General features: G+C 50.1%; 2 protein-coding genes across 2 annotated transcripts in view; both read left to right on the plus strand.

Moving 5' to 3' along the window:
* The first annotated feature begins 635 nt into the window (after window positions 1-635).
* leprot (leptin receptor overlapping transcript) lies at window positions 636-4,094 on the plus strand. Its single transcript, XM_028977256.1, is given in 5 exon segments — window positions 636-786; window positions 1,902-1,977; window positions 2,718-2,901; window positions 3,084-3,092; window positions 3,094-4,094. Coding segments are annotated over 5 exon segments (393 nt in total). The 5' UTR covers window positions 636-770; the 3' UTR covers window positions 3,202-4,094.
* Window positions 4,095-7,495: 3,401 nt separating this feature from the next.
* pde4bb (phosphodiesterase 4B, cAMP-specific b) overlaps window positions 7,496-18,464 on the plus strand; it is a 26,955-nt gene continuing 15,986 nt past the window's right edge. Inside the window, exons 1-6 of the mRNA XM_028976139.1 lie at window positions 7,496-7,705; window positions 11,675-11,752; window positions 15,450-15,670; window positions 17,695-17,874; window positions 18,104-18,140; window positions 18,218-18,288. Coding sequence (XP_028831972.1) covers window positions 11,711-11,752; window positions 15,450-15,670; window positions 17,695-17,874; window positions 18,104-18,140; window positions 18,218-18,288 — 551 coding nt within the window. The 5' untranslated portion in view covers window positions 7,496-7,705; window positions 11,675-11,710. The remainder of the gene's footprint in view (window positions 7,706-11,674; window positions 11,753-15,449; window positions 15,671-17,694; window positions 17,875-18,103; window positions 18,141-18,217; window positions 18,289-18,464) is intronic.

Here is an 18,464-nt window from a genome sequence, read left to right on the forward strand (position 1 = left end):
ATAGGTATCTCTGAAAAATACATTTATAAGAAATAATATTTGTTTGGTCGACTTGGGCATTGACCAATGCATTTTTTTCTTTCAGGGCCAATTATGATGCCTCATATTAAAACAGAATTTCTAATTGAATTGGGACAATACGTATATGCCAGTCTTGTGTGGCATTTGCAAGTGAAGCGATTGTCATTGTGAAACACTACAACACAGCAAATGGTGCACACATCGAAATGTGTCATCAGCGAGCAGTGGGCAGGCCACCACTGGCCACCACTTTAAATTTGAAAACCATGGCACACTGAAAATGCAATTATTAAATAAATACATTTGAGGACGCGCCCATTTCACAGAATTTACAGAAGAAAACGTTTAATAAGATAAACAGCAGAATAATGAAATGTTGTGTTGTTGATGAATTATGAATTATGCTGGTGGATGATGGGTTTGTTGACGGCCCCAACTTTAGTTGTATTACATTTACATTTATGGCATTTATCAGACACCCTTATCCAGAGCGACTTACAATCAGTTTTTTACAGGGACAGTCCCCCCCTGGAGACACTCAGGGTTAAGTGTCCTGCTCAGGGACATGATGGTAGTAAGTGGGGTTTGAACCCGGGTCTTCTGGTTCACAGGCGAGTGTGGTGACAGGGGCAGGAATGTGGCGCTCTGCGGCTTTAAGGCCGCCAGCTGGAAGCATGAACCCGAAGGAGGAACTAGGAAGTCGCTTCTGACCGAGCAGCGCGACGCGAAGAAAGTGACATTCGGCCGCCATGGCGGGGATTAAAGGTAAAGAGGCGCCTGAATCGGCGACCGGAACCCGGGGCCGGTTCTTACAGAACCCGCCACACGGCGCTCGTAACTGTTAGAAGGTGGACGACGTGTCGTTTCGATATAAAACGCTGGATCGGTTCGGTTCGGTTGGTAACGGAACCGATGGTTCGATAGTTGTGGATTTTCACCCATAATGCACCGCGCTGCTTAATCGCGTCTTTGTGTAAAACTCCTGGACCTTCGGGTTTCGTTTCATTGTTGCTTTGTTTAATGCACTTGCATCGTGTGTTCAGTAGGGGGGGCATGTGTTTAGGAAAGAAGTGTGTATGTAGTGTGTGTGTCTCTCTGTGGGTGTGTGTTCAGCAGGGAAAGGAACGTGTTAAGGTAACAAGTGTGTGTGTGTGTGTGTGTGTGTTCAGCAGGGAAAGGAACGTGTTAAGGTAACAAGTGTGTGTGTGTGTGTGTGTAGTGTGTGTGTTCAGCAGGGAAAGGAACGTGTCTAGGTAATAAGTGTGTGTGTGTTCAGCAGGGAAAGGAACGTGTCTAGGTAATAAGTGTGTGTGTGTGTGTGTGTGTGTGTGTGTTCAGCAGGGAAAGGAACGTGTCTAGGTAATAAGTGTGTGTGTGTGTGGGTGTGTGTTCAGCAGGGAAAGGAACGTGTTAAGGTAACAAGTGTGTGTGTGTAGTGTGTGTGTTCAGCAGGGAAAGGAACGTGTTAAGGTAACAAGTGTGTGTGTGTGTTCAGCAGGGAAAGGAACGTGTCTAGGTAATAAGTGTGTGTGTGTGTGTGTGTGTGTGTGTGTGTAGTGTGTGTGTTCAGCAGGGAAAGGAACGTGTTAAGGTAACAAGTGTGTGTGTGTAGTGTGTGTGTTCAGCAGGGAAAGGAACGTGTCTAGGTAATAAGTGTGTGTGTGTGTGGGTGTGTTCAGCAGGGAAAGGAACGTGTCTAGGTAATAAGTGTGTGTGTGTGTGTGTGTGTGTAGTGTGTGTGTTCAGCAGGGAAAGGAACGTGTCTAGGTAATAAGTGTGTGTGTGTGTGTGTGTGTGTGTGTTCAGCAGGGAAAGGAACGTGTCTAGGTAATAAGTGTGTGTGTGTGTGTGTGTTCAGTTGTCTCTGCTCTCTGTTGCAGCTCTGGTTGGTCTCTCCTTCAGCGGTGCCATCGGTCTGACGTTCCTCCTGCTGAGCTGCGGTCTGGAGCAGTTCGGGTGGGTGGCCGCTGATCTCCAGCTCTTGTAGTTCCCTGGATAATATACAATTTTTGTAACAAAAAGCCACGTGAAATATTGATTTTAACGTTTCCTGAAACAGTGACGTGACGTGCGTAGAGAAAGAGACTCTGAGCTTGTCCTCCATCTATAGACTTTTACCTGCAGGAGATCGTTCATTATTTTACACCCAGTTCTTCCACCAACATTCCACACGTTTAAATTCGTGAAATATGTCAGAGTTCCTGTTGGGAGGATGGAGGCGTTTTATTGGTTTCGCTGCTGATGTTGCGGTCCAGGCTCTAGATGTAGCGGGACAATGAGACACCATGAGAAAGTAAACCATACGGTCTCTCCGTCCGGTACCTATATACAATATTCCACATTATAACAACAGGATATTTCTAATATTTCAAAATGCATCTAATATGGACATTGTTGATAAAAAAATGATGTTAATATTCTGAGCACCGACACCACATACCTCTCATTGTCCATGACGCGTGTCCAAGAGGACGAAGCCGGGTTACCGACCCACTAAACCAGGGTCATGGCCTCTACCATACAGCTCGGGGGGGTAAAAAACACCCTTCCATGTCCCACCGATAATTAATTCAGAATCAATTTCCGTCACAGTACAGCTAACCCAAATAAGAATAAAATAAGACAAATATGAATGTAGTGTAACCTCAGAACCGTGAACCGGGGTCTCACATCTTGGCTCCCCCTTTCTCCGTTAGTGTGTACTGGCCCCTCTTCGTCCTCATCTTCTACGTGCTGTCCCCCGTCCCACACTTCATCTCCAGGCGGCTGGACGACGGCGACTCTGCGAGCAACGCGTGTCGGGAGCTGGCGTATTTCCTCACCACCGGCATCGTGGTGTCGGCCTTTGGTCTGCCCGTGGTCCTGGCGAGGAAGGAGGTGGTGAGTGATGTTCTGCATGACGATGACTCCCCTTCTTCCCATGGTGCATCCTGGTGCAATGATGTTGCTCCACGGTCACACGTGGCCGTTTTAGGAGCTTTCGGTGGTGGACCCGTTTCAGCCTGAATCTAATGAAGATCCGAACCCTGGTAACACACTCTCTCTCTCTCTCTCTCCTCCAGATCCAGTGGGGGGGCGTGTGGCCTGGTGATGGCCGGCAACGCCGTCATCTTCCTCACCATCTTCGGCTTTTTCCTGGTGTTCGGTGGAGGTGATGACTTCAGCTGGGAGCAGTGGTAGAGCGTCAGAATGGTTCCTCGTGGAAAAAACGAGGGAGAGGAAGTTCTGACCGACACACACACACAAATACACACTTTTTTTTGTAGGGAAGGCAGTGCAATATAGAAACAATCAGGCCAAACGTAGCTAGTAAGCAGGGTTGGGGCCGATATTGTCGATACGCGTTGGTGATCAGATCTGGAAAATTAACCCCTTTTCTACCACTGAGAGAACTTACTTCCATTCAGCAGGTTTGGCGCTTGCTAATAAGTGGAACTTACCAAAGCCAATATGGGCACATGTGTAAAAGTCCCACTGTTTTCAACGAAAAAGGCCCGGATTGGCTGTTCAGGGAAACGTTAGTCCACGAATCTACTCTCGTCCAACTCCAAAGACGTTTTTCACGTGTCGTGTATCCAGCAACTTGTGCACATGAACTTCTTACCAAACTGAATATGATTATGGAGAACGAGTTTCTTACATTCACTACTGCACGCTGTTTTATATCTCTTTTATATAATCGCCTGGTCTCCTCTTCTGCTCCAGCTTTGCTGTATGAAATCGTTTCACGTTTGATGCTTTGTACGTTCTACATGATTCGAACGTCTTCTCAGTTGGAATATATGCAGCCTTAACGGTTTACCGTACAGTACCAAACATTTCTTCTCAGTTCTCTTTACAACGCAAAGTGCACTCAAGTGTCCGGCTGCCTGAGAGTTCTCTCTGTGTGTAAAATGTAAAACTTTAGACTGTTTTACCCTGAAGGCCCTATGCTAAACTGCAGCACTGTGTTCTTCTCCTTTGCTTGTACTTTTGTATCTTGTACTAAAATATATATATTTATATATATTTCATATTCTGAAAGCGTTGCAGCATGTATTTACTTTAACCATGATAAAAAAATTCCCATTCTGCGTTCTTGCTGCATTGCAATTTTTTCAGTTATATCACTTTTAACAGATAAAATATTATTAACGTGCTGGTTTGTTTATAATCATGTTCCTGATCCAGTTTTGGGCCAAACTGCAGCACAGATGGCCTCACAATATTTTGGCATAAATACGAGCAGTGTGGTTGAATTAATGGCCGCAAGGAAGCCAGCTCAAAACCGTCATGATGGATGATGGTGGATGCTTTTTGATTGGTCCAAATGGAAGGTCTATTGCTATGTCTGTTTCCATCCTGGAGAAAACTGGAGCAAGGAACCAAGCTGATGTCTAGACGTAGCTTGTGGGTCGTTTTTCTTGGCTCCTCCTGTCCCCGAAATGGATGAAAGCGTACAGAATTACAACAAGCACACTGGAGAGCAGGAAGTCCATACCCAGCAAGTCCATGTCATTGATGCAAAGAATCTGGTAAGGGGGTGCAATTCCCAAAAGCACCCATTAACCAACTCTACTTGGATCCAGCCATGTAAATTGTTCAAGTATACTCGGATCTCAGTTTTTATTCATCACAGCCATCAAAAAATGATTGGAAGGGACCACTAGTTATTATTTCAACTTATGCGGGTCTGTATCTGCAAGGGAGATCAGTTCCATCCGGCAGTCTGACCGTAGTTACCTGGTATGATGCTCCTCGGTCGCCCCGCGAATGAGGAAAAGATCAAGCGCAGCCGAGGCGCTGCAGTCCCGTAATGACGTCCCCTGGCGCCCATGGGAGGACGGACATCAGAGAGCGCCAGGGTGAGGTGATCGTGACGGGGAAAGAACACACAGGACCAGCTGATCAGGGTCCTCGTGCCACAGCTGGAGCTTCTTTTTTTTAATAGGCTGGACTGTAATTGGGTGACTGTGGTCTCCAGACACACAAACACACACACACATCCAGAGTCTTCTTTGAAGCTCCAGACGTTCAATAGCAGCAAAATGCGGGACAGAAACGGAGCACGTTCTTTGATGTTTGATGCTCTGTAGGAGGTTCCTGGCCTCTAAAACCAAAATGACCACCAAAATGTCTTCTATGTTCTTGACAGTTTTTGTGCAGTAAAGAAACGGAATCTTCTGGAAAGCACTGTCAAGTGTTGGTTCTTTGTGCAGTTGAGGAGCCGGATGAAGCCGAGTTGTGTGTGTTTTTGTGAGATTTACGAGACTGACGCGGTTAAAAGGCCGAGAGGCCCGTTGCCTGGAAACAGCCCGGCAATACACCATGTTGACAGGTAAACTGGGCCTTGAACCTAAACTGCGGAGACAGAGTCCCCACCACTGTAATAAAAAACTACTGCTCCGGTCTACTGCTATACAAAGATATACTTACAAAACAATGCATATTAAACCGATATAAAAACAATATTTACTGTATATTGAACCCTGTTATATGTTCATGTGGGGCATGCTGGTACTGGTACTAATTTAACCCCTTATTTGCATACAGTACAGGCCAAACGTCTGGACGCACCTTCTCATTCAAGGTGTTTTCTTTATCTTCATGACCATTTACTTTGGTAGCTTCTCACTGAAGGCATCAAAACTATGAATGAACACATGTGGAGTTCTGTACTTACCAAAAAAAAGGTGAAATAAGTGAAAACATGTTTTATATTCTAGTTTCTTTGCTCTGATTACTGCTTTGTACACTCTTGGCATTCTCTCGATGAGCTTCAAGAGGTCGTCACCTGAAATGCTTCTCCAACAGTCTTGAAGGAGTTCCCAGAGGTGTTTAGCACTTGTTGGTCCAGCTCACCCCAAACCATCTGGACTGGGTTCAGGTCCGGTGACTGTGGAGGTCAGGTCTCCACTTTTTGTTAAGTACAGAACTCCACACGTGTTCACTCATAGTTTTGATGCCTTCAGTGAGAATCTACCGACGTAAATGGTCATGAAGATAAAGAAAACACGTTGAATGAGAAGGTGGGTCCAGACTTTTGGCCTGTACTGTATTTAACCATCACCCTTGGTGAGCAGTGGGCAGCCATGACAGGCGCCCGGGGAGCAGCGTGTGGGGACGGTGCTTTGCAACGTTGAAAGCATTGAATCCTGACCACTAGACCACCAGGGATGCATTAACGCACAACGTGGAGTGGTGCACATGGAGATAAAATGAAAGCTGTCTGCAAGCATAAACTGTCCATTTTTGCATCGTCTACTAATCAATCAATTAAAAAAAGAGTTGCCCACCGCACCAAATATGATACAAATTCCATTAGTGATGAAGGATAGAACTGGACTGGCTCTGGCAGAGTTAAGTACATGTTTTGATTGCTAGAGGTAGGACTTTGCCTGAATTTTATGTGGCTTGGTTGGTTGATCATTTATTTGCACTCCTTGAGTCGTGTTCATTTAAGAAGCCTGTTTCTGGGAACCTCGGATGACAATTTGACAAAATGACAACAGGGGCACCCACTGGGCCATCCTCAGACAACACATATGACACAGATCCACATCATTGTGCTAGTATCCTAGTGGGTAACACACTCACCTGTGTAGCCAAAGTCCCAGGTTCAAACCCCACTTACTACCATTGTGTCCCTGAGCAAGACACTTAACCCTGAGTGTCTCCAGGGGGGGACTGTCCCTGTAACTACTGGTTGTAAGTCGCTCTGGATAAGGGCGTCTGGTAAATGCTGTAAATGTAAATGGATAAGTCAGGTAAATGCCTTAAATGTAAAATTGTGGGACTCTTGGTAATTGGAAGCATCGTAGAGTCACCAATCCACCTAGTTCATGTCTCGCTTGCAAACTCCACACAGACAAGGCTGGAGGTCGGGTTCAAACTCACAACTTCGGAGGGGTGAGGTCACCACATTCACTGCTGCACCACAAAATACAACGTTTATGAGCTGAAGGAACGTGACGATAAACCATAAAGGGAGCAACTGGGACTGGGAGCAACACAAATAAATAGAAATCTAAACACACAAGAAACATGAATATAGCAATGGTGTGTTTTATTACAGCACAGTTTGTGTTTTATTATGCACAGTTTTATGTCAGATGAAAGAGTAGCTGTTCCCTATGAAAACGCACAAAACAAATGATGCCACTAATATTCCCTTTGACATATTACACATACCGACCTATGTCAACAGTTTCTGCCAACTCGCCAATACAAAAAAAATATAAAGAATACATATAAAAATATCTGTAGAAATGTGGATCCTTGCTTCATTCTGGCTCACGCAAACGTGTGCACTGTATAGAATATTTTTTTGTTTGTTTGTTAAGAAATCGTTTAAACGATGACTGTTCTCAACGTTCGTCTTTGCGGTCGGAAACCGCGCACCGGGCCGCTCATTTGCATGTAGCGCGGGAACCGGGGGGGGGGGGGGGGGGTCGAGCCGCACGTGGTCACGCCCCCTCCCCGCGTCACGTGTGCACGGAGGCGCTCCGGATCTGTCCACTCGGGATCCGACCGTCACCCACACGAGAGTCAGAAGAACCGACTCCCCCGAAAGATCCGGAATGGACGTGGTTGGCGGGTGAGCGGCAGGGTTCGGGTTCACACCCCCGATCGTGATCGTGATCGTGATCTTCGTCTTCGCCCGGTGTCTTCAACGCGAGGCTGAGCAGCGCGCATCGGAGCGCAGGTGACACATGGGTTATTACTATTATCATCATCATCATCAATATCATTATTATCATTAAAATCCTGTCCGCCGCGGCCGTTCCGTAGTTTGGGGAAGTTTCGGCGGACGTGGAGGGGATTGTGGGGTGTTCTGGGGGGTGCGCGGTCCCGTCCCGTCGCCAGCACCGCGCCACAGTATCGACAGGCGACAGATTGCATCGTATTGATCGGCCGGGATAATTAACGCCGCGATCTCTGGACGTGACGTCGGTTCCTCGGGCGGGCGGCGCGCGCCTGTGATCAATATTTCATTTCCCGGCAGCCCCGCGGGTTCGAGAGTTGACCTTCTCTGACCCACGTGACCGACGCTGCTGCGTTTTCCCATTAAAGCTCAGAACAGCGACCTCGGAACAGAGCGACCCTGCTTTTAATGCAAATCGGAGGTCCTGCGATGTTTGGACACGTCCCCTGTCCCTCCTCCGACCCAGCAGGTCCGATCCATGCCCTCCGCGTGGGCCGCATGTGTCACTTGTGCCCTTGGCCTCCTGGACCTGCGATTGATCCCCAGCGCCGGTTTTTATCCCAGCCTCCCCGGTGAATGTACGGTCTCTGTAAGCTCGGCAAATGCTGACTTTCAACTCTTTAAAAAAAAGTTTTTCGTGGCCTTTAAGTGAAGACCTTTGAAAGAAGGGGACACCCCCCCCCCCACACACACACACACACACACACACACACCCTTTACTGCGGCCCTTGCGTAAAGGTTACCCTGACCTCAGATCTGAGGGGGAACAGCAGCCTGAGTTCTGGGGCGCGCCGGCTCAGTGACTCAGCAGAACGCCGGTGACGGGGACAGCCAGCAGTCAGCTGGACACCATTCCTGTCTGGGGGGGGGGCGTTGACCGGAGGTATGAACCTTCACTGGTCTCACGATTCGATTACCGATTTTTCTTCATTACTTCACATTATGAAAACGAAGTACAGCACACGGTGACACGGTAACACGTGTCCTCTGCTTTTAACCACCACCCTTGGTGACAATGGGCACCATGACAGGCGCCCGAGGAGCAGTGTGTGGGGACGGGACCTTCATCAAGGGGACCTCAGTTTTGGGGTCTTTTTCCTTACCCGCCGGGCCACCTCTGTCAGTGAGTACAAAAAAATGTAAAAATGTACTTTATGAGTAGGTTCACCACGCAGTACTTTTTAGGAGCCTACTGCTACTCAGCAGTGGTGGTGGTTCTAGCGGTTAAGGAAGTAATCAGAAGGTTAAGGGTTTGAATCCCACTGAGGTCCTCTTGATGAAGGTCCCATCCCCACACACTGGTCCCCAGGCGCCTGTCATGGTGCCCACTGCTCACCGATGGTGATGGTTAAATGCAGAGGACAAATTTAACTGTGTGCACCATGTGCTGTGCTGCTGTGTATCAAATGTGACAATCACTTCACGAATTATGAGCACCTTAATCAGTGGGTGCTAGTAGCATGGTGGGTAAAACACTCGCCTATGAACCAGAAGACCCAGGTTCAAACCCCACTTACTACCATAGTGTCCCTGAGCAGGACACTTAACCCTGAGTGTCTCCAGGGGGGGACTGTCCCTGTAACTACTGACTGTATGTTGCTCTGGATAAGGGTGTCTGGTAATTGCTGTAAATGTAATCAGTCATGTTCTGCACTGCTTCACGATGCAGAATCGTCCATGTCAACAGTGTTTGGGTGGACCGTCCTACCCACCTTCATCCTCTCACCCACCCCAGCCATTCTAAACTAGCTTCATCAATATAAACCAGAATTTTAAAATACGTTTTACCATCTGAATCGGGGAACCAGAATGCACTTTATTGCCAGATGTGTTCACAGAACAGGACAGAGGCGATAAGAAGATATAATATGCAGTAATATACAGAGATAGAAAAAGCGATATATTTAAAAGGTAAAAAAACACCTCCATGCTCTCCCCGGGTCTCCTCGGGGCTCTCAGGTTTCCTCCCACCGTCCGACGGCACGCACGCTAGGTGGTTTGGTGAGTGTGTGTGGGTGGTTTGGTGAGTGTGTGTGTGTGTGGTTTTTGTGGTTTGGTGAGTGTGTTTGGGTGGTTTGGTGAGTGTGTGTGGGTGGTTTGGTAGTTTGGTGAGTGTGGGTGGTTTGGTGAGTGTGTGTTGGTGGTTTGGTGAGTGTGTGTGTGGGTGGTTTGGTTTGGTGAGTGTGTGTGTGGTGGTTGGTTGTGCGTGTGTGTGTGGTGTTGGTTTGAGTGGTGTGTGTGGGTGGTTTGGTTTGGTGAGTGTGTGTGTGGGTGGTTTGGTTTGGTGAGTGTGGGGGTGGGTGGTTTGGTGAGTGTGTGTGTGGGGGTGGTTTGGTTTGGTGAGTGTTTTGTTTGTTGTGTTGTGTTGTGGTGTGTGTGTGGGGGTGGTTTGTGAGTGTGTGTGGGTGGTTTGGTTTGGTGAGTGTGTGTGGGGGTGGTTTGGTGAGTGTGTGGGGGGTGGTTTGGTGGTTTGGTGAGTGTGTGTGGGGGTGGTTTTGGTGAGTGTGTGTGGGGGGTGGTTTGGTGAGTGTGTGGGGGTGGTTTGGGGGTTTGGTGAGTGTGTGGGGGGGTGGTTTGAGGGTTTGGTGAGTGTGTGGGGGTGGTTTGAGGGTTTGGGCGTGGTGGGGTGGTGTTTGGTGCGTGTGGGGGGTGGTTTGGTGAGTGTGTGGGGGTGGTTTGGCGTGTGTGTGGGGTGGTTGGTGCGGTTTGTGTGGGTGTGGTTTGGTGCGTGTGGTGGGGGTGGTGTTGGGGGTTTGGTGCGTGTGTTGTGGGGTGTTTTGGTGTTTGTGCGTGTGTGTGGGGTGGTTTGGTGCGTGTTGTGTGGTTTGGGGTTTGTTCTTGTTGTTGGTGTGGTTTTGTTTTGCGTGTGGTGGGTGTGTTTTGGTTTGGTGGTTTGGTGAGTGTGTGGGGGGGTGGTTTGGTGAGTGTGTGTGGGGGTGGTTTGGTGAGTGTGTGGGGTGGTTTGGTGAGTGTGTGTGGGGGTGGTTTGGTGAGTGTGTGTGGGGTGGTTTGGTGAGTGTGTGTGGGGGTGGTTTGGGGGTTTGGTGAGTGTGTGTGGGGGTGGTTTGGGGGTTTGGTGAGAGTGTGTGGGGGTGGTTTGGGGGTTTGGTGAGAGTGTGTGGGGTGGTTTGGGGGTTTGGTGAGAGTGTGTGGGGGTGGTTTGGGGTTTGGTGAGAGTGTGTGGGGGTGGTTTGGGGGTTTGGTGAGTGTGTGTGGGGGTGGTTTGGGGGTTTGGTGAGTGTGTGTGGGGGTGGTTTGGTGAGTGTGTGTGGGGGTGGTTTGGTGGTTTGGTGAGTGTGTGGGGGTGGTTTGGTGAGTGTATGTGTGGGCCCTGCCAGCTGTGGTCCTTAGTAAGACGGAACCAGAGTTTAGTTTTGACCCGTTTATTGTGGGTGGTCGTAGCCTGGCGGGTTCGAACCCCGAATGTCTCCAGGGGGGGACTGTCCCTGCCGCGGTTGGGGTTGAATGAAGAGCCAAGACTTCATTGTGTGGCTCCTCTGCGTAGCTGAATATGAATAAATTATCGCCTTTCACCGGAATGCTGAGTTCCGTGGGCTTTTTCAGTGGGAGGTCAGTATCGCATCATTTCTGTCCCACGCGTGCTAAATTAATGCTGCCTCATATTTTCATATGTTGACGTCTCATGTGACAAACGCAGAATGATGGTACTGAAAGGAATGGGGACGCTGAGGACACTTCATCTCATCCCAGCGCAAGGAAGCGGCCCCGTAATCAGAAGGTTGCCGGTTCGAATCCCGAACCGCCAAGGTGCCACTGAGGTGCCACTGAGCAAAGCACCGTCCCCACACACTGCTCCCCGGGCGCCTGTCATGGTGCCCACTGCTCACTCAGGGTGATGGTTAAATACAGAGGACACGTTTCACTGTGTCACTGTGTGCTGTTCTGCAGTGTCTCACTTTAATCACCCTAAAATGAAAAAGCATAAAACGAGTTGTTGTTCTTGCTCAGGTGACCGAGGCCTTTAGACAGCAGGGCTCTGCGAGGATGAAGAAGAGTAAGAGTGACCAGGAGGTGACACCAGCTGACGTGAGTAAATGACCTGTCCTCACTGTTATGGAGTTCCGTCAAAATGAGCACGTTAGTCGCCGCTGACGCAGCCGCGCTGTCTTTCTTCTGCGCGTGTAGGACAACACGACAATAAGAACTAAGAATAAACGGTGGCTCGGACGTCACGTATTTCGTACATCCCGTATAGCGCACGTCCCGTATAGCGCACGTCCCGTATAGCGCACGTCCCGTATAGCGCACGTCCCGTATAGCGCACGTCTCGTATAGCGCACGGCTCGTTTAGCGCACATCCCGTATAGCGCACGTCCCGTATAGCGCACGTCTCGTCTAGCTCACGTCACGTATATCATACATCCCGTATAGCACACGTCACGTATAGTGCACGTCCCGTATAGCTCACGTATAGCGCACGTCTCGTATAGCTCACGTCACGTATATCGTACATCCCGTATAGTGCACGTCTCGTATAGCGCACGTCCCATATAGCGCACGTCCCGTATAGCGCACGTCCCGTATAGCGCACGTCCCGTATAGCGCACGTCTCGTATATCGTACATCCCGTATAGCGCACGTCTCGTATAGCGCACGGCTCGTTTAGCGCACGTCCCGTTTAGCGCACGTCCCGTTTAGCGCACGTCCCGTATAGCGCACGTCCCGTATAGCGCGCGTCTCGTCTAGCTCACGTCACGTATATTGTACATCCCGTATAGCACACGTCACGTATAGCGCACGTCCCATATAGCTCACTTATAGCGCACGTCTCGTATAGCTCACGTCACGTATATCGTACATCCCGTATAGTGCACGTCTCGTATAGCGCACGTCCCATATAGCGCACGTCCCGTATAGCGCATGTCTCGTATAGCGCATGGCTCGTTTAGCGCACATCCCGTATAGCGCACGTCCCGTATAGCGCACGTCTCGCCTAGCTCACGTCACGTATATCGTACATCCCGTATAGCACACGTCCCGTATAGCGCACGTCCCGTATAGCGCACGTCACGTATAGCGCACGTCTCGTATAGCTCACGTCACGTATATCGTACATCCCGTATAGTGCACGTCCCGTATAGCGCACGTCCCGTATAGCGCACGTCTCGTATATCATACGTCCCATATAGCGCACGTCCCGTATAGCGCACGTCTCGTATAGCGCACGTATAGCGCACGTCTCGTATAGCTCACGTCACGTATATCGTACATCCCGTATAGTGCATGCCTCGTATAGCGCATGGCTCGTTTAGCGCACATCCCGTATAGCGCACGTCCCGTATAGCGCACGTCCCGTATAGCGCACGTCTCGTCTAGCTCACGTCACGTATATCGTACATCCCGTATAGCACACGTCATGTATAGCGCACGTCCCGTATAGCACATGTCACGTATAGCGCACGTCCCGTATAGCACACGTCACGTATAGCGCACGTCTCGTATAGCTCACGTCACGTATATCGTACATCCCGTATAGCGCACGTCCCGTATAGCGCACGTCCCGTATAGCGCACGTCCCGTATAGCGCACGTCCCGTATAGCGCACGTCTCGTATATCATACGTCCCATATAGCGCACGTCCCGTATAGCGCACGTCTCGTATATCGTACGTCCTGTATAGCGCACGTCCCGTATAGCGCACGTCCCGTATAGCGCACGTCCCGTATAGCGCACGTCCCGTATAGCGCACGTCACGTATATCGTACTTCCCGTATAGCGCACGTCCCGTAAAGCGTACGTCTCGTATAGCGCACGTCCCGTATAGCGCACGTCTCGTATAGCTCACGTCACGTATATCGTACTTCCCGTATAGAGCACATATGATATCGTACATATGATACGTATGATATACGGGACGTGCGCTATACGGGACGTGCGCTATACGGGACGTGCGCTATACGGGACGTGCGTATATATCATACGTCCCGTATAGCGCACGTCCCGTATAGCGCACGTCCCGTATAGCGCACGTCTCGTATAGCGCACGTATAGCGCACGTCTCGTATAGCTCACGTCACGTATATCGTACATCCCGTATAGTGCATGTCTCGTATAGCGCATGGCTCGTTTAGCGCACATCCCGTATAGCGCACGTCCCGTATAGCGCACGTCCCGTATAGCGCACGTCTCGTCTAGCTCACGTCACGTATATCGTACATCCCGTATAGCACACGTCATGTATAGCGCACGTCCCGTATAGCACATGTCACGTATAGCGCACGTCCCGTATAGCACACGTCACGTATAGCGCACGTCTCGTATAGGTCACGTCACGTATATCGTACATCCCGTATAGTGCACGTCCCGTATAGCGCACGTCCCGTATAGCGCACGTCTCGTATATCATACGTCCCATATAGCGCACGTCCCGTATAGTGCACGTCTCGTATATCGTACGTCCTGTATAGCGCACGTCCCGTATAGCGCACGTCCCGTATAGCGCACGTCTCGTATAGCTCACGTCACGTATATCATACTTCCCGTATAGCGCACGTCCCGTAAAGCGTACGTCTCGTATAGCGCACGTCCCGTATAGCGCACGTCTCGTATAGCTCACGTCACGTATATCGTACTTCCCGTATAGAGCACATATGATATCGTACATATGATACGTATGATATACGGGACGTGCGCTATACGGGACGTGCGCTATACGGGACGTGCGCTATACGGGACGTGCGCTATACGGGACGTGCGTATATATTACGTCCCGTATAGCGCACGTCCCGTATAGCGCACGTCCCGTATAGCGCACGTCTCGTATATCGTACATCCCGTATAGCGCACGTCCCGTATAGCGCGTTTGAAGTACCAGAATTACTAACCTGTGCGTAATGTAGGGCCAGATTACATATGAACCTTCCGGAACTTTTATTGTTATCATCAGATCGTGGACCAGTTTTCCGGTATTATGTTTCAGAACTGTGTCGCCATCAGAATCAGAAGGAAAACTAATGCACCTTTTAGACTAAACGGGTTTACAAATTTTAGAATATTTAGATATTTATTAATGACAACATTAATAAAGTCTATTAGATATTTACTAATGACATCTTCTAGAACAAAATGATATTTAATAAGGACAGGCTGGTAAGTATAAATCCGCCACCGTGTCCTCCAGACGGGACTGTAGAGGAATTTTTGGACCAATGACAGGCTCGGTGTATTTTGGGAGCGTGGACAGAATGAGAAGCAGCAGATGAATAAAGAGGGACGAGCGGTGATCAGAACGTCTCCTGATGTCATGTTCAGGTCCTGTGGTCCTCTTGGTCCATTTCACTTCTCCGCCGTCGCCCCGTGCCCCCCTGTAACCGGTGGGCCTTGTTGCCATAGCAACCCTCCCTGGCTGACGGGCGATCGATTCGCTCAGCGTTCCGACTGCTGATCCGTCCTCCCCTCGTGGTTGGACCCTGATCCTCCAGGTTTCCACGTTTACGTATGGAGCTTGTCCCCCGCGGTCACGGCCTCCCTCCCACAGCCCCATCACAGCTGAATCCTGAACTACAGCGCCCCCTGCTGCTCATTTCTCGACAGTGAACACTGTCACAGCTGGAAATCCGCTCTGCCCCGTACTTGAAACGTGGCATCTTCCAAGGATCTGGCGTATCATAAAGTTTGACCCAATAAAAATGTTCTTATGTCTTCGGTACGGCTGGAATTCCAAAGAATCACATGGTCTTTTGTGCCGGTGTGACCTGTGACCGGTGCCCTCTCTGGTTGGCAGGAAAGTAAGGAGCTGTTGGCGGTCCAGCTCTCCGGATGCACGCTGGGCGTGGACTTGCGGAAGGGACGGCGCCGCCATTCGGGCACGCTGGTGCTGCCACCGTTGTCCTGGCGACAAGCGGAGAGGAGCCGCACCCCTGACGACGACGTCCACAGCCGGCCGACGTCGCTGGCGGTCCAGAGCCCCCCCCGGATCGACATCACGCCGGTTCCGCCGGAAAGGTAGGTCCCCGCAGAGAGGCGTCTTCAAACATGCCGGGGCAATTTGGAAATTCTGCTTGAGAAGGGACATGCGTGGACAAGTGTGCTGATGTTATGGGGTATGGAAGCGTGAAACCAAAGTGATGGAATTTTTCCCCAACATATTAGGAGGGTTCAGATGACGTAATCAATCTTTGTCATCAGCGTTGCACTGTGACAATTTTGGGGTACCGAGCTGGCCAGGCTCTAAGCCACACCCACACGGGAGGTAGTCGCCTACTCGCCTATGAACCAGAAGACCCAGGTTCAAATCCCACTTACTACATTTACATTTACAGCGTTTACCAGACGTCCTTATCCAGAGAGACTTACAGTCAGTAGTTACAGGGACAGTCCCCCCTGGAGACACTCAGGGTTAAGTGTCCTGCTCAGGGACACGATGGTAGTAAGCGGGATTTGAACCTGGGTCTTCTGGTTCATAGGCGAGTGTGTTACCCGCTAGGCTACTACCGTTGTGTCCCTGAGCAGGACACTTAACCCTGAGTGTCTCCAGGGGGGGACTGTCCCTGTAACTACTGATTGTAAGTCGCTCTGGATAAGGGAGTCTGGTAAATGCAGTAAATGTACGGTTAACTCCTCCCACACCCCCACCGCACTACTGATTCCTTAAACCCCTCCCCCTTTTGGTAAAACCACACCCGTGGCCTGTCCACTCCCCTTGAACCGTGAACCCCAGCAGTCCTGGTGGTGATCTGGTGTGGGCTTGGTCTTGGTGGTAGTTCCTGGTGCTGTGTGTGTGTGAGGGGTGAACCGGGATGTTGGGCGGGGCCCCGCCGAGCCTCCCAGAGAGACGGGCCGGCGGAGGAGAGCGGGGCAGAGGCCGTGAAAACAAGCTGCTATAAAGGGTTATAAAGGGGACGGTGTGGGCGGGGTGCAGAGCAGACGCCGCTCGGCATGGACGCCGACGCGGGGAGCCCGGTCCACCTGGACGAGGACTCGGAGGTCGAGCGATGCTTCATGGCTCCAGAAGACGCGGCGGGGGTGGAATTCGGCGCCACGCCCGCTCTGAAAGCGTCGCCCCGCACTTCTCCACGTCTCTTTCGAAAGCCGGTGGTGCGCAAGCGCCAGCGGCGCCGCTTCACGGTGGCTCACACCTGGTAAGGGGACGTTACTGACCTGACCAGCCAACTGTCCCGCTTGATCTGCGTCTCTGGGTTACAATAAATAAGAAAACGTGGGATTTTATTTTGCTCGAATTTTATAGTCTCACTATTGACCCAAAACAAACAATTTTTAACCAAATGATTAAAATAACGGTTACTGTAGCCACGTGCTCATGATGGAATAAATGCTTCTGTTCGTCTGGGCTTCTACTTCATTTTGTGTGATATAATCATTTTTTTTTTATGTGGAATAAGTTTAGACCACTATTAAAAATGGAAATGATGTGTAAAAACGGTGTTTTCTGCAGCGTTCGTCCACAGCGGGACCGGCGTCCATCGCTGTTTGCCCCGGTGCACTTTGGTCCCCCTGGCCAGGATCCTAGAGGTGTCTCTCTCTGGACGTCACGCTGTGCTCGTTTCAGTGGGATCGCCTTTATTCCCCAAAATAACGTTAGAAATAACGCCCTGCAGATGGCGCTCAGGTAGCACTGACCTCCTGATGAGGTCAGCCCAGGGTCACATGACCGCCATCTTTTATGGCACAGTTGTACCTCACCAGTGTGCGGTTTTATACGTCTTCTCGTCTTCTCGTGTCTCTGTATATCTGTACAGTATATAGAAGAGAGGACAAGAAAGTTTACTTGAACTTGAACTTATTTATTTAGTTAAAAGGACGCGTTCATTCGGTGGACTGACTTTTTATCTGCATTTTACGCTTATTTCAGAGTAAAACTCATGGTGTGCAGCAGAATACACCTAACACCAAAATGAGTTTAAATGAGTTTACTCCCCGGATTTAAATGGGAAGGGGCCATTTATTTCGACTTGTTCTTATGGGATTGTTGTACTTTTTAGAGTTTGTGTGGTTATTATCCGTTGCAGTTTCGAGGTTGAAAATGGTCCGTCTCCGGGCACCAGCCCGCTGGACTCCCAGACCTCACCAGGCTCTGGGCTGGTCCTCCATCCCAGCATCTCCACGCACGGCCAGAGGAGGGAGTCCTTCCTGTACCGCTCCGACAGCGACTACGACCTGTCGCCCAAATCCTCCATCGTGGGAGAGATGTGAGTGGAGACGCCCGCGTCCCGTCCTCCAATAACCCGTCCCGTCCACTCGCCACACACAACCCCATTCTTCACGCATCTTTCCACCATGTCCACCTGCAGCCACGCCCTCCAAGGTGGACTAGCGATCGGAGATCATTAGTGTGTCCTCATGGAGACATTTTTGTTTGTGAATTGATGTTGTTATGATGCACTGGTGACCTCGTCTACTTCCTGTCTTGTTTGTTAGCCACGGCGAGGACCTCATCGTCACCCCGTTTGCTCAGGTATGTGCTGTATTTGGCTGTGTTGCGCGCTAAAGCTGTAAAAGCTTCACGCTTTACTGTGTTCCTCGCCGTTCTAGGTTCTAGCGAGTCTTCGCTCCGTCAGGAACAACTTCAGCATCCTGACCAACGTTCAGTGTCCATTCAACAAGTGGGTTCTGTTAGAATTTGAATGCGAAAGTGAAAGTGATTGTTTTTGTCATTGACAGCGCAGCACACGGTGACACGGTGAAACGTGTCCTCTGTATTTAACTGTCACCCTGAGTGAGCAGTGGGCACCGTGACAGGCGCCCTGGGGACCAGTGTGTGGGGACAGGACCTTCATCA

This window comes from Denticeps clupeoides, chromosome 4 (assembly GCF_900700375.1).
Source record: "Denticeps clupeoides chromosome 4, fDenClu1.1, whole genome shotgun sequence".
NCBI lineage: Eukaryota > Metazoa > Chordata > Actinopteri > Clupeiformes > Denticipitidae > Denticeps > Denticeps clupeoides.